The 12,885-nt window shown below is 42.8% G+C and overlaps 1 protein-coding gene across 1 annotated transcript in view; it reads right to left on the reverse strand.

The window, feature by feature from the left end:
* Window positions 1–966: 966 nt before the first annotated feature.
* hcn2b (hyperpolarization activated cyclic nucleotide-gated potassium channel 2b) overlaps window positions 967–12,885 on the reverse strand; it is a 37,052-nt gene continuing 25,133 nt past the window's right edge. Inside the window, exons 5-8 of the mRNA XM_078258183.1 lie at window positions 10,274–10,420; window positions 9,282–9,522; window positions 5,967–6,131; window positions 967–1,940 (exon numbers count right to left, since the gene is read on the reverse strand). Coding sequence (XP_078114309.1) covers window positions 967–1,940; window positions 5,967–6,131; window positions 9,282–9,522; window positions 10,274–10,420 — 1,527 coding nt within the window. The remainder of the gene's footprint in view (window positions 1,941–5,966; window positions 6,132–9,281; window positions 9,523–10,273; window positions 10,421–12,885) is intronic.

Here is a 12,885-nt window from a genome sequence, read left to right on the forward strand (position 1 = left end):
TGCAGAGCTGAGTGATTTCTCTGTGGCTTAATCACTACAAGCAACTCCCCTCACACTACCATTAGTCATTTCATTCACTGTTAATATAAAAACAAATACTGATTGATACAGCTTTAAATTAAACAAACCAGCAGACATTTGGCTTGGCTGGAACTAGACAATTTGTGCCACAGCTGTAATTTCAGTATAAAGGATAATCATCGTCTGTGATCTGAACATCCTAGGGAGGTCACATAAATTATTTATTGGTGGGGACTGTCATAGGCAGGGAAGACTTACAAAAGGGGCCATCTAGATTCAGAAAATGCTTGATTTTGACTTATAAATATAGTCATTCATCCATTCATATCAAGTCTGGGGAAAGACATGCTAAAAATATTAAAATTAATGTCATTATTGAATATTATCTCTAAAGGTCTAGGAATACTTAGGAACCACAAAAAATGTTTAATCTTCCAACTTTTTATGGCTTTTTATGAAAACCACAATTATGCCTTTGTGAGAAGATCATTTTTTACAGCCAGCCTACTGACAAAATGTGGTAGATACAGTACAAACCCATTAAAGTGCCAACTTCTGATATCTGAAGCAGGTCCCTGATTTTCCTTTAGTCCCATCGGACCCAAAGTTTGCATTAAATGAGGTGAATGAGAGGATAGTGAAGCAGATATGCCCATGACTATGTTGTAAAATAAAGTAAATAAAGGAATTGGAGATGGGAAGATGCTACTTTACCACTACTGTGCAACTACTACGACTGCGAATAGAAACCACCATACAGAATTTATGTTCGAACAGTCTTCTCTCAGATTCTCCCTCCTGCCACTCACTCAACATTCATACATTCGGATAGTCAAACTAAAATAGAGAGAGAAGAGGAACTGTCGAAGAATGAACAGAAATCCCCCGTGTTCCTGCAGTCAAGTCCCTCGTTGAGCCACTTCCCCCAGAAGAGTTAAATTAAGATCACAAGTTTGAGGATAGCCTGGATCTGACTCTGATGTGGTCTGTCTCAGGAAGGCTCACTATAGAGTCCTTCTTGGGTCGTCCCGAGTCCCCCAGACCTGTTCCTGCACCCCCTACTGCCATCGCTGCACCAGCCCCAAAACTCTGCACAGAACCAGGCAGGGATGCTACAGGGATGGCCCCCACAGACATCTGGTGGGGCAGTACCACCTTAGGTGGTATAGCGCTCCGGATGCCTGTGTGACCTGATGGGGTCTGAGGGGGTCCAATGGAAGTAGAGGAGACTCTTGTAGACTGGGGGGGACTAGGGGCACCTGTTTGCCCCCCCTCATGAGGCAGTGAGGGCTGAGAGGCTGACAGTGCCCTGGCGTCTTGGCTCAAACTACCCAATTGCAAGGAATGAGTACTCTTGTATGTGCTGGGCCGGTGTGCGGGGCTGGCTATGTGCTGCTGGGCTAGAGAAAGCTGGGAGCCTGAGGTGGGAGCAGCCAGGGCACTGGATCCATACTGGAATGATCGTCCTCCAAGTGTCAGCGGGCTCTGGACAGGGGGGCTGGACTGGATGGGAGCAAAGGCACCAGAAGCAATGAACTGAGACTGCAGTGGAGAAGCTGAAACAGGGCTGGGCACACTTTCCTTCACCTGGAATCTCCTCACCATCTTTGGGGACTGCAGGTTCCCTACTCCCATCAAGTTCCCTTGCATGGGGGCACAAAAGTTCATGGCTACGGCCTGCTGCAGAGTGGCAATTGCGGAATTATGGGGATGGGTGGAGGAACCTGGAGGATTAAAGACTCCTTCACTGTACAGAGGAGGTGTCATGGACATGGCCCGCGAGCGTGGTACATCGACCTGTTGAACCATTTCTCGATCATATTTAACTATCTCCTGGATCATCTCGTTCTCCTGGTTGTTGAAAACACCCGAGTTCAGATCATGCTGAACTTTGTGCATCAGGACGGAGTTCTTCTTGCCTGAAATGACAAGAAGACAGAAATTAGCATTGTTGCTGAAGTAGATGCATTTGGTTGCTAAAAGAAAAACAGCCTTAGTTGTACCAGCAAACCCCCTAGCATTATCTAGCATATACCTTCACTAATTCTCAGTCAGTTTTTACTAGACAGAAATAACTGTTTCACTGTTTACCTGTATCCTTTGTTCTATTCCTGGCCACAGTGGATAGCCTGTATAGTAGCCTTTATATAGAACTATCTGCCATTTTCTCCACGCACAAAATCCATCACAGACATACACACACGCGCAGATAGAGAGAGAACTAGAGAGCATCTTATATTTTGCACTGATTCCCTTTCATGAGGATATAGAGAAAGTGTATTTGCCAGTCAGTGTTTTTGCAGAGTCACCTCAGTGCTGACAGTGTGAGATAGAGCATGTCTGTTGCCAAAGCAATTGTTTATTTGTGCTTCTATGTCTATGCATGTATTACCTGTATGTGATTAGATGGTGATAGTGTCTGTGGGTGTTTACTTGCACTTGGCTGGTGTTCTGCATGCATTGGCCCTCCAGGAGTGAAAAATAATAGTTATCTGGATAATTAACTGGTAACTCCAGCTGTGTGGGTTAAGCCATCTTACAGGCCTCACTTTTGCTTAACCCCCACAGGTATGCAGCATCAGAGACAACGGTTGCACCTTCTTCTGAATTAGATGGTGGCATGCCCTACGAAGGAGCAGAAGCTCACAGCTTGAATACTTGGGTGTAATGGGAGACGCTTCCTAGTTGCACGGTGTATTGGAGGTGATGCATGGCAAAAGAGAGACATTATCATCTCAGCCATGATAGTGGCGACAATAAAACACATGCTTGAGCAGTTCCTGTATGTGTTGATTTCACAGTAGTGTGCATTTTTTGTAGATGGAAAAACCAAGGCATGTGATGTATCACATAAGCAGCATCATCGAGGTGGAAAGAATCAGAAAGTTGTCCATGTACATCATAATCTCCAAATGGACTGTATCCACACATTTGAAGAATGGGCAAGGAAGGGAAGACACAACCAAACATAAAAAGATAAATACAATGCCAAAAAACAACTTCTTCTGATCAAGACTCAGCTGTCATTGGGATGGCATCGGGATGACATCGGGACTTCCCCTACCAGGCATTTTCATGCCAGTTGACACCTTGATTCAAGTGACACTGATGAAGGACATGAAAGCCACGCCACCTTCACAACTCACATGGAATGTTAACTCTTGTGAGAGTGACAAGCTGTGTGAATGAGATTCAAATGCTTGTGGTCTCTCACCAGTAAGTAACACTGATGAAGCCTCTTGGAAGAGCAGCACGTTTAAGTTTCCTTCTCACTCTTTGATGGATTAGAGGACCTCTGTAGAATTTGCCTGCATGCAGGTAAATATCGACTGGTGGCTGAATTGTAGAATCCCACTTAGTGGGAAAAGCAGACTGCACGGCTATAGCCAAGCAGACTAATGCTAGATAGAGAGTCACAGCAGGAAAGTGTGTAACAGAATCATCACATCTGATCTCACATGGCTCATCACAGGCTGTTTCTGAGAAAGAAAGCAGTGCGTGCATCACAAAGTGATGGAGTTCAAAACCCCTGGGTTCTCACCACTGTCAGGTGAATCAGATGAGTGTGTTGTTAGAGGCCGCTGTGTGTGAAACCTGCTGAGAGTGGAATGCACAAGTTCCTCCTCTCCGACGTAATGATCAGGAAGGGTGATGGAGGATGTGAAAAGAGACATCTCTCTTCTTGATCAAAAGAGAGAAGGAGCCTATTTGGGGAACAATACTTTCTCACTAGTGAAGCAATTGCTTTGACATGTGTTGAAAGGTAACAAATGGAAAGTTGAGGCAAACCCTCAATATGTCAGCTGTTTCTTTAAATCAGTTAGAGAGAAAAGGAGACAGTTAAACCTGGTCGGGTTCCTCTCTGTGTTCCATAGATACACAGGTTCAGATAATTAAGTAGGAGAAGAAAAGATTTTTCCTTTTGTAATGGGTATGACCTTTTCTCTCTCTCTCTCTCTCGGTCGGTGGGCAACTTGTGGGGCGCATATAGCTCCTCTGCACTACTGTCACTGGCAGTCAGCTTGGTTCTCCGATGCAGAAGAAGTCAAAAAGGCTGGTGACCTTGTTACTCTCTAACACAGTCAGCCACCTAGCCAGAAGGAGAAGTCACGGGAGGAGGCAGTTCCAAACTGTGGTGACTCCTGTGCCCTCCTGGCATGTTGCATGGGTTCCATCTGTGGACCGAAAACGCACCCTCTCGGGTTCGTAGGGAGGAGGCAGAGGAATCCCCATTTGCTGTGCTGTAGCCTGGAAAAGCCCGGTCGTACCATTTAAAGAGTTCTCTTCCTCTTTGATACGGCGGGGATCGTTCTTAGTACACTTCCTCCTGAGGAAGCAAGACACAGCAAAAGTGTCTGCCTTTGACATCTTGGAGATGTATGGATGGCAAAACTATGCTATAGGTGGCACCTAGGGACAATAACATGCTGATGGCACTGCAGAACTCACACATCAGCCAATCCTTTATTAAGTAACACCTCCACCCACCTTAAATCACTGCTATACATGCAGCTTCTTCTGCTGATGTGACACATTAAGGAAATAAAGACAACAGACAAGAGATTAGCTCCTCTCTATGTAGGAATGGCTCACAGGTCAGAGACTGTTTTTACGAAAATGGATGACTGGCTGGTAGAGCAAGCCTGGTTCCATCAAAAATGTGAGTAGTTATGGTCTGTCAGGCTGAACTGATCCTAAATAAGCACACATGCTCACATATGCTCAACAACAACAAAAATCTTAAATATTTGAAGCATTGGATTCCACTGGCTTTTAAAATGAGGACCTTATGAAGATGCGTCCAACAATACCTTTTTACACTTGAGAGGAACAGAGCTTGTGTCATTACTTGCAAGTCTGTATTTACATTTCATATTCTTAACATGGCTTGTGATAACCCTCTGTGTGTTTGATCCAGATGCTTTTCTGACAAACACCGTTGACAAAGCCATACAAAAGAACACAGTATTAGTGATTGAAATTAATCAAATGCACATGGAGCCCAGTGGGAATATTTGGTTCTGAAGCAGACATGTCAGTCACCCCCCCACAAATATATGAGCTGGTTGACTGAAGGCTGCTCATGTGTGGAATCTGGCTGCTATGGCAACAGCTGGCAGGTGGTGGATGCAGGGCTTTTGTAAACATGTTAAGTGTGGTCATGTGACAGGGGGATGTGGTGTGACATCAGTAGCACTGCTGGCCTTGGGGGGAGGTTGTTTGCATTGTAAAGAAAAATAATATGGTTGTGTTTACTAGTTAAAAAGGGGCTCCCAAGGCTTCGCTAAGACAAAGCAGTCTCGGTGTGTGTGTGTGTGTGTGTGTGTGTGTGTGTGTTTCTGAACTCAATGTTCAGACAGAGCCACAGCTGAGAAATCGTGTTAACAAATCAGTAACTTCATCTAGAGAGAGTATAAAGGTAGGAAACAGTGATCTTGCTTAGCGTTTTTTTGCATTGATAGTCACAAGTGTCACATATGTTAAATAACTGTTTTCAAAATGGCTGGTATCAACCGGAAGCATTTAATTGCCATGACAGATCTACTCTCAGGAAACTACATGATAAATGATTCACTGCCATGAATACATTTTCACCATAGGCTCCTTTCCTTTAGCGCACACATCATACCTTTAAGGATCACTCATACAGCGCGTCACAGCTGTCAGATGTGACAAAGACATCACATTAATGAATGAATAAATGTTCCTTATGCTTCATTTCATCTAGTGAATGACTCATATGCTTATGAAGTCACAATACTTGTGGCTTTTATCAGTAAGCCGCGTGATGCTAATTATCCGTGACTAAATCTTATTTCATAAATCAGGTCTAGATGGAAAGATACATTTGATCACCTTTACACACCAAACAACACTATCCTGCTATATGGTAATTCGTTGTTAAACAATATCAACTAAAGTTTGCTTTACTGGAGCAGTCTTACCTATCCTGTCCAATCTGTCAATGGCTACCGTCTCAAAGGCCCTCCTCATCATGGGATACTCCTCCAGCACCTCATTAAAGTTGTCCACAGAGAGAGAGTACAGGCGACAATAGGTGTCTGATCGCACACTGGCCGTCCGTCTGCCACGGGTCAGTAGGCAGATCTCTGGTGAGGTGAAAGAGAGAGCAGACAAGGGATGGTTAGATCACAAAATGGCAGACTGACAGATTTCAAGGCATCAGACAGTGACAGAGATTCGAACAGATATACTATAAATAAGGATAAAACTCTAGGCTTTGAAATGTGTGTTCAGAATGAAAGTGGTTTATGCATGCAGAGGTCGTAGCCAGTGTGACCCACTGACAGTATTTCCCCCAGCAGTGGCACAGCTCTGACGGCTGTGTGAAGGAAGCACACTCTATATTTGGAGATGTGCAGCTAAGCTTCATTACATTTAGTTGTTCCCCTTCCTTTCCCCTAGTATCGTTATCTCTCTTGCTTTCTTCTTCTATAGGCTGGGGCTGACTGTTGTCTTGACAACCATATGCCCTCCTTTTTCGCCATCTGAAAAGGTCGACCTCCTCTGACTCTCTGTGGAAAAAAAGGGAGAAAGATAAAGAAACGCGAGAAGACTCCATTAAAGACATGCATGGGGGCACTGTGACTGCCTGTTCAGGACTGTGGTGTCTCCAGCTGCAAACGGGGCGCTGCACAAAGCAAACAAACCAGGAGGGCTTTAACGAATATTGCAGACACACCTCACTTTTCATTAAAAAGCAATGTTCAAAAAGCATGTTTCCAGTCTTAATGCTAATCTAAGCTAACCATCTGCTGGTTCTAGTTTCATATTTGCCATAAAGACATTATGAGAGTGGTATTAATCTTGTTGTCTCTATCGTGATCAGAAATTGGAAAAAGTTAATATTACAGTACATATTAATAAGATTTGCCATAATGATGCCAGAAATTCTCATACAAACACATACATTGTCTCTATCAACATATAAAGCACATTAACATACACCCACATACATTCACTGTGTGGGGATCAGGAGACAGCAGCTTTTTATTCAGATATTATTTAAGTGTGACCATGTTCTGTCATCATTCATGATCTGATAAAGGATTTATAGTTGCTGTTCAGATTAATTATTAATAGCCTACGCAGATAGACGCTTTACTGCTTACTGTAGGTTGGTGGTGATGCTCCCCAAGGTCAGCTGCTGTAATGGAAGTAAAAGCTGTAGGATGTAATGTATGAAGCCCTTTTGGACTATGACATGTACTCATAGCGTGACTTGACGGCGTAGTTAAATTAGCTACATGTCAGTGACATCACATACCTTAGTAGCAAGTTTCTGGGCTTTCTTTCTTACATAGGTTTTGTCCAGTCATGTTTGAGAAATGAAGGTTAATAGGTTTTAAGCATTGTAGATGCTCCAGTTTTGTAAGAGTTGTGGAAAGACTCTCCTCAGAATCCACAGAAAATTGTCACTTGGGATCTTCCTGCTTATACATAACACATCCATTTACATATTGCAAGCCTAGTATAATTAGTGGGACATGCTTGGAGAGAATAATATCCTAATGAAACCACCGGGGCTGCATTAAAAAGCCATTCAAACCACTGGGGTAACCATTTGTATCTTGATAGGGCAACTCTCATCATCAAATATGATGCAAAATACAGAGGAAAAAAAGGGATTTTTATCAATAGTCCCAGCACTATTTGGGATCAAGACTGCCTTAACCTTTTCCTATAGCCTGGGATGTGTTTCCTGTTCCCACTAGTCAGTGCTTAATTTGTAAAGTGGGAGGTCCTGGAGCGCAGAGCGGGGGTGGATCCGGCGACTCAAAATTACACTGCCTAAGTAGCTTCTCTGACTAAAAAAACCTAAACAACGCTGTGTGTACATCAGGGCAATGCTTATTTTTATTTCAGAACATGCACTGCATCGGTGCGAAATGTAAAAAATAAAAAAAATACACTGCAACAATTGTTTTCACAAGCAGCAATTATCCATCGGACTATTAAATTAACCAAAAAACCCACCGTGGTCTCCACATTCTTGATCGGCAGAAACGTTTTTTGCTTGTTTGGGATCCGACTGGCCAGCGTATTTGAAAAAGTTAAGCAAACTTTGTTGTCTTTTTGACATTTTTCCCCTGAGTGAAATGAGGCTATAACAGCAATCTCAACCAGCACAAGCGCTTGTGTCACTTGAAGTGCAGCGCCGCGCTGTTGAAGTGCCCTTGAGCGGGGTGCAAATGTTTCACCAAACAAGTTCCTTCCTGAGATCATTTTGAAGAGCCACCCTCTCTGTGTCCATAGCTAAGCACCGCCCAAAAGGATTGTGATTGGTTTAAAGAAATGCAAACAACCTAAAGCTTTTCTTTTATCCTAGAATGTATCTGTGGAGGGGCCAGACCTTCCTCCACAGCGATGTGGAGATAGGTCTGCCAATGCGAGACTTGGCTTGACATCACCATCTACTGCTAATTACTAATTGAGAGATTTTACCACAAACACATACTGCATTGCACCACACTGCGGTGGTTAAACCATGTTGTCCCTCTAGTCCAAGCCCACTGCTAGTTTTGTTTATGACAGACATTTGACTTCCTCACTGGCGGCAGGGAAGGCTCTGAAAAATGTATGCTTGACATTACAAATGGCCCGTCATCATCGTTATGCTGTGCTAATTAGCTGTTATTATTTGGATGTGTGTATGTGTATGTTTGTATGCCAATGTGTATGTGCCCCTCCAACAGCGCCCTGGGCAGCTGGCACATCAACATTACTGCCTGTAAACTCTGGTCTGCTGCAGAAGGTACCAGATGTTAAAAACTGCAGCCCCAACCATCAACCCATGAGACCTAAAAAAGTGCAGAAGTGTGTTTTGCGCACGCCTGTGTGGGTTTATGGATGGCGATAGCAACACAGGCACCACATGTTTTTAAACAGCCACAGAGGAACAACAGCCTGACAAAGTGGGACAGAAGTGGCTATGAGGCAAGACTGCGCAGAATTCAAAGTAAACAGTCAGGGTGCTGTTTCTATTTCTTTCTTTATCTGCCTGTTGCTACAATTTTTAAAACACACATCTGGGATAAAACTGTAGTGGACTCAAAGTGTATATAACATGTCTGGAAGCACAGAATAGAATAGCCTTCTGTTATTGTATTCTATTCTACTTTTTTCTTCTCTGTTCTGATTAGGTCCTACAACAATAGAAGAGAGCAGAACGGAATGGAAAATAGTAGAATATAACAACAGAACAGAATAGAATAACTGATGATCCTAAGGTGACATACCTCCAAAGTAGGAGCCGTCCATCAGCTTCATGCCGATGCTTCCTTTGGTCAGGACGCTGACCACCCCGTGCTGGATGAAGTACATCTTCTTGCCGATGGTTCCCTCTCTGATGATGTAGTCTACAGGCTGGAAGACTTCAAACCTCAGTTTGGTCAGCATGGCTGTCACAAAGTTAGGATCAGCGTTGGCAAACAGCGGCATGGAGGCCACCAGCTTACGGCAGTTGAAGTTGACGATTTCCTAAATTTGAACAGGAAACAGCAGTGGGTCAAAATGTTGCATTGGATGTCGTAAGATGTATTGGCATGCATGTAAATAGGTTTACATAAGTCTCAGTTTGTACTCCACGCAGCAGTGCACCACTGCTAAAAAACAGTCACACTGCATTAATTCCAACATCAGAAGGAACAATCAATTGTGGAAAAACGGATATAAGATTTAGCTTGATTTGTTGTGGGGGTGTTCTAAATTGGCATTTCAGAAAGAACAACTTGTAAAACTATTAATTTCATGATTATTTAAGGGTAAACACATGATGGATAGAGTTCATTGTTTTCATTTATATATCTGAAAAAAGGAAATTACTGTTTATTATGTTAAAAGGGTTAGGTGATTAGATAATAAAACACTCATATATATGTTTAACCATTTTTTAATTACCTAAAGGGATCCTGGCACAGTTCATTTAAGTATTCTCCTATTTTTCTGTTATCTGAAGCGTACTTTAAGCTGCCATTGAAGCAAAAGGACTGTATTTACTGTAAACTGCAGTAAACAGTGTTCACTGGCAGCAGGAAAGGTGTATGGGAACATAAAGTGAATGTGGAAATCACTGTAAACCCATCTGTTACTTTTCATTTAAAACCTTTTTTTTCAGTGAGATCTGGTAAGCACTTAAGGCGACTTCATTGACGGTTAATAAGTAAATCAATACAGTGTGTGTCTGTGGGTGAGTGAGCACATTATAGTGGATGCTTGGGTGTTTTCATACCTCGCGCAGAGGCTCATTAAGCTCCTCCAGGATGCTCTCTTCGTCAAACATCTTGCCTTGGTATCTGTGCTCGTAGTAGTCATGGATTTTCTGTCGGAAGTCGGCCGGTAGTTTGTGGAACGACATGTACTGCTCCACTTGTTTATACTAAAGGATGGAGAGAGGCGTGAGAGACAGTGGTCAGGAGAAACAGAAGCATAAATCGATGAAAACAGGACTCAGCAACTCTACTGTTAATTGTGACAGGAGGCTTGAGAAGTTGGTCCGATCAGCAGCTGTGAGGACACCACACATTTTTCATTTATATTTAAACAGACTTTTGTCCATCGCTTCATCAGCTGTTCATGTGTGCAGTGATTGAGATGTACAGCTCTGCTAACGTGAAGACCCTGTGACCCATTTATTCCTCATAGCCATGGGAGGAAAATGGTGATGAAGCTGTTATGGAAACATGGCAGCACTGTGAAGCCCTTGAGATTTCTCTACGCTCTACTGATTTTAAAGAAGAATGACGCTTATTGCTGCTATTATACATCTCAACTCTCTCTGTACTTTGGTGAACTAAATGCTTTACTTTGAAGGGACAAATCTACAGTACAGGAAATATTAATCAGGCTTTCCACAGGGAAATACCGTATATATCTAGTATTGTTCTGTGTTTTAATGAGAGAAATATATAAAACAAGTCTTCCATGATCTGTGAAAATGAGAAAAAAAACAGGTAAATAATTAAATTGGGGCATTTGTGTACTTGGGTTACTATTCTGAGGAAGGAAGCTATTTGTTATTTATGTTGGAATTGATAAATCTGTAACTAGGTGGCGAGAAAAAAAAAAAAGAGCTGGAAATTGGGGTTGGCTGCATCACATCATGTTTGCTCACCCAAGTGATTCACACCATCACTGATCACTGTTACTTTTATCTGCATCGAATGCAGCCTGAATGGCCACTTCTCTCAACTCATTATGAAGCTCCATGACACATTTCATGCCTGGATTCCCTGCTAAAATAGCAGCCGCTGGATCTACTGTATAGCTTCTGCTGTGAGATGGAATTGCATGGCACTGTGTCAGTTGAGGAATACAATTTGCTATTATTCCCCTGTACACAAATGGCTTTGGGTTTTATTGTATTCATACCAGCAAGATGGGGCACTGTATGGCAGTTTTACACATCACCACCTTCCTGTAAACCAAATGGCTTGTATTTTAGAACAATAGGCTAACAAAATAATCCCTGAAACTAGTGGAGAGCTGTTCACTTCCTATTATATCAGCAGCAGACACGCTCCAAAAAGATGCAGAAAGATGCAACAACTGGTACACAAAAGAAAGCTAAAATCTCATTGGGTAAGAAAAGAAATATGCAAGCAGGAATAATTTAATCATGAATTAGCTTTCATGGACCCAAAGCTGTTAACAAAACATTGATCAATACCGTGCAACAAATCCACGTGGCCCTGTTGTTGGAGCGGCTTTAAAATGTTACGCAAGGTCTTTCAATCTCTCAAGTGTGTGTGTTTGTGTTTGTTAAGCAGTGTGAGCCATCCCTCTGTGGGATAAACTGTCAATTGGATGAGTAGATTTCAAGCAGAACCCTGTTCAACACCACACCAAAAGATACAACAAGACGCAGCTTGAATCATCTATACAGAGCTCATCTTGGTTAGATAAGCGTCGCTCAAACAGCCTTAAGTGTGATTTATGCTTCAGCGGAGGCTCGACGCAGAGCTTTCGCCGTAGCCTACGTAAGTGGCCTGAAGTTTATACTTGTGCGTTGGTGTGTGCGTAGATCTAAGAGAATAGCAGGGCCGGCATGTGTGTGTGTGTGTGTGTGTGTGTGTGTGTGTGTGTGTGTGTGTGTGTGCATGCGTGCGTGGGGAGTGTGTGGTAGAGAGAGTGAGAGAGTGACGCGAATGAGCTTTGGAGCGAGTAGCAACTCTAGAGTCATAGCGACAGAAACAAAGTCTCCCCTGTGCTTTCTGACCACGGTGGGAAATCTGTAGCAGGAAAAGTTAACTCTCTCCTTGATTTCATGTTGTTTATGGAGGAGAACCAGGAAATGAGTCGGGGGAAATGCAGCGCTACCAAGCCACAGCCGAGTGACGTGCATCACCACGACCTGTAGTTAAATTTTTTGAGAGGTGCACGTCAGAAGCATAAATCACGCTAAACAGTGCCACTTACTGCCAGTGAAAAAGAAAATTGATCGCACCCTGTCAAGCAAAGCCGCCACTGTTTGAAGCTCACCTGTGGCTTTGCAACGTCTATATTAATCAGCGGTGTTATAATTATTTTTCCTCACACCTTTGAAGTTAGAGCTGTCCTGGCTGTCAGCTTTCACTGTTTTAACCTCAACTGAAGAATAACATATTCGAAGAAAAGAAAACTGAATAGGACAAAAATGCTGATGAAATCCTTTCAATTATAAGTTGGATGAACTCCAAAATGACCTCTGAAAAGTAGACAATTTGGAGATTTTCACACAAGTTCAGTTGACATTTTACATGGGTGACAAATGGAATGAAAAACCTGCTGGAAGAGAGTCACATTAACAGGAGCACTTCAATTCTCTCTATAAATCTCCTATAATCCTTCTCTTTCTGCTTTTTG

Source organism: Sander vitreus, chromosome 9 (genome assembly GCF_031162955.1).
Source record: "Sander vitreus isolate 19-12246 chromosome 9, sanVit1, whole genome shotgun sequence".
NCBI classification, from domain to species: Eukaryota; Metazoa; Chordata; class Actinopteri; order Perciformes; family Percidae; genus Sander; species Sander vitreus.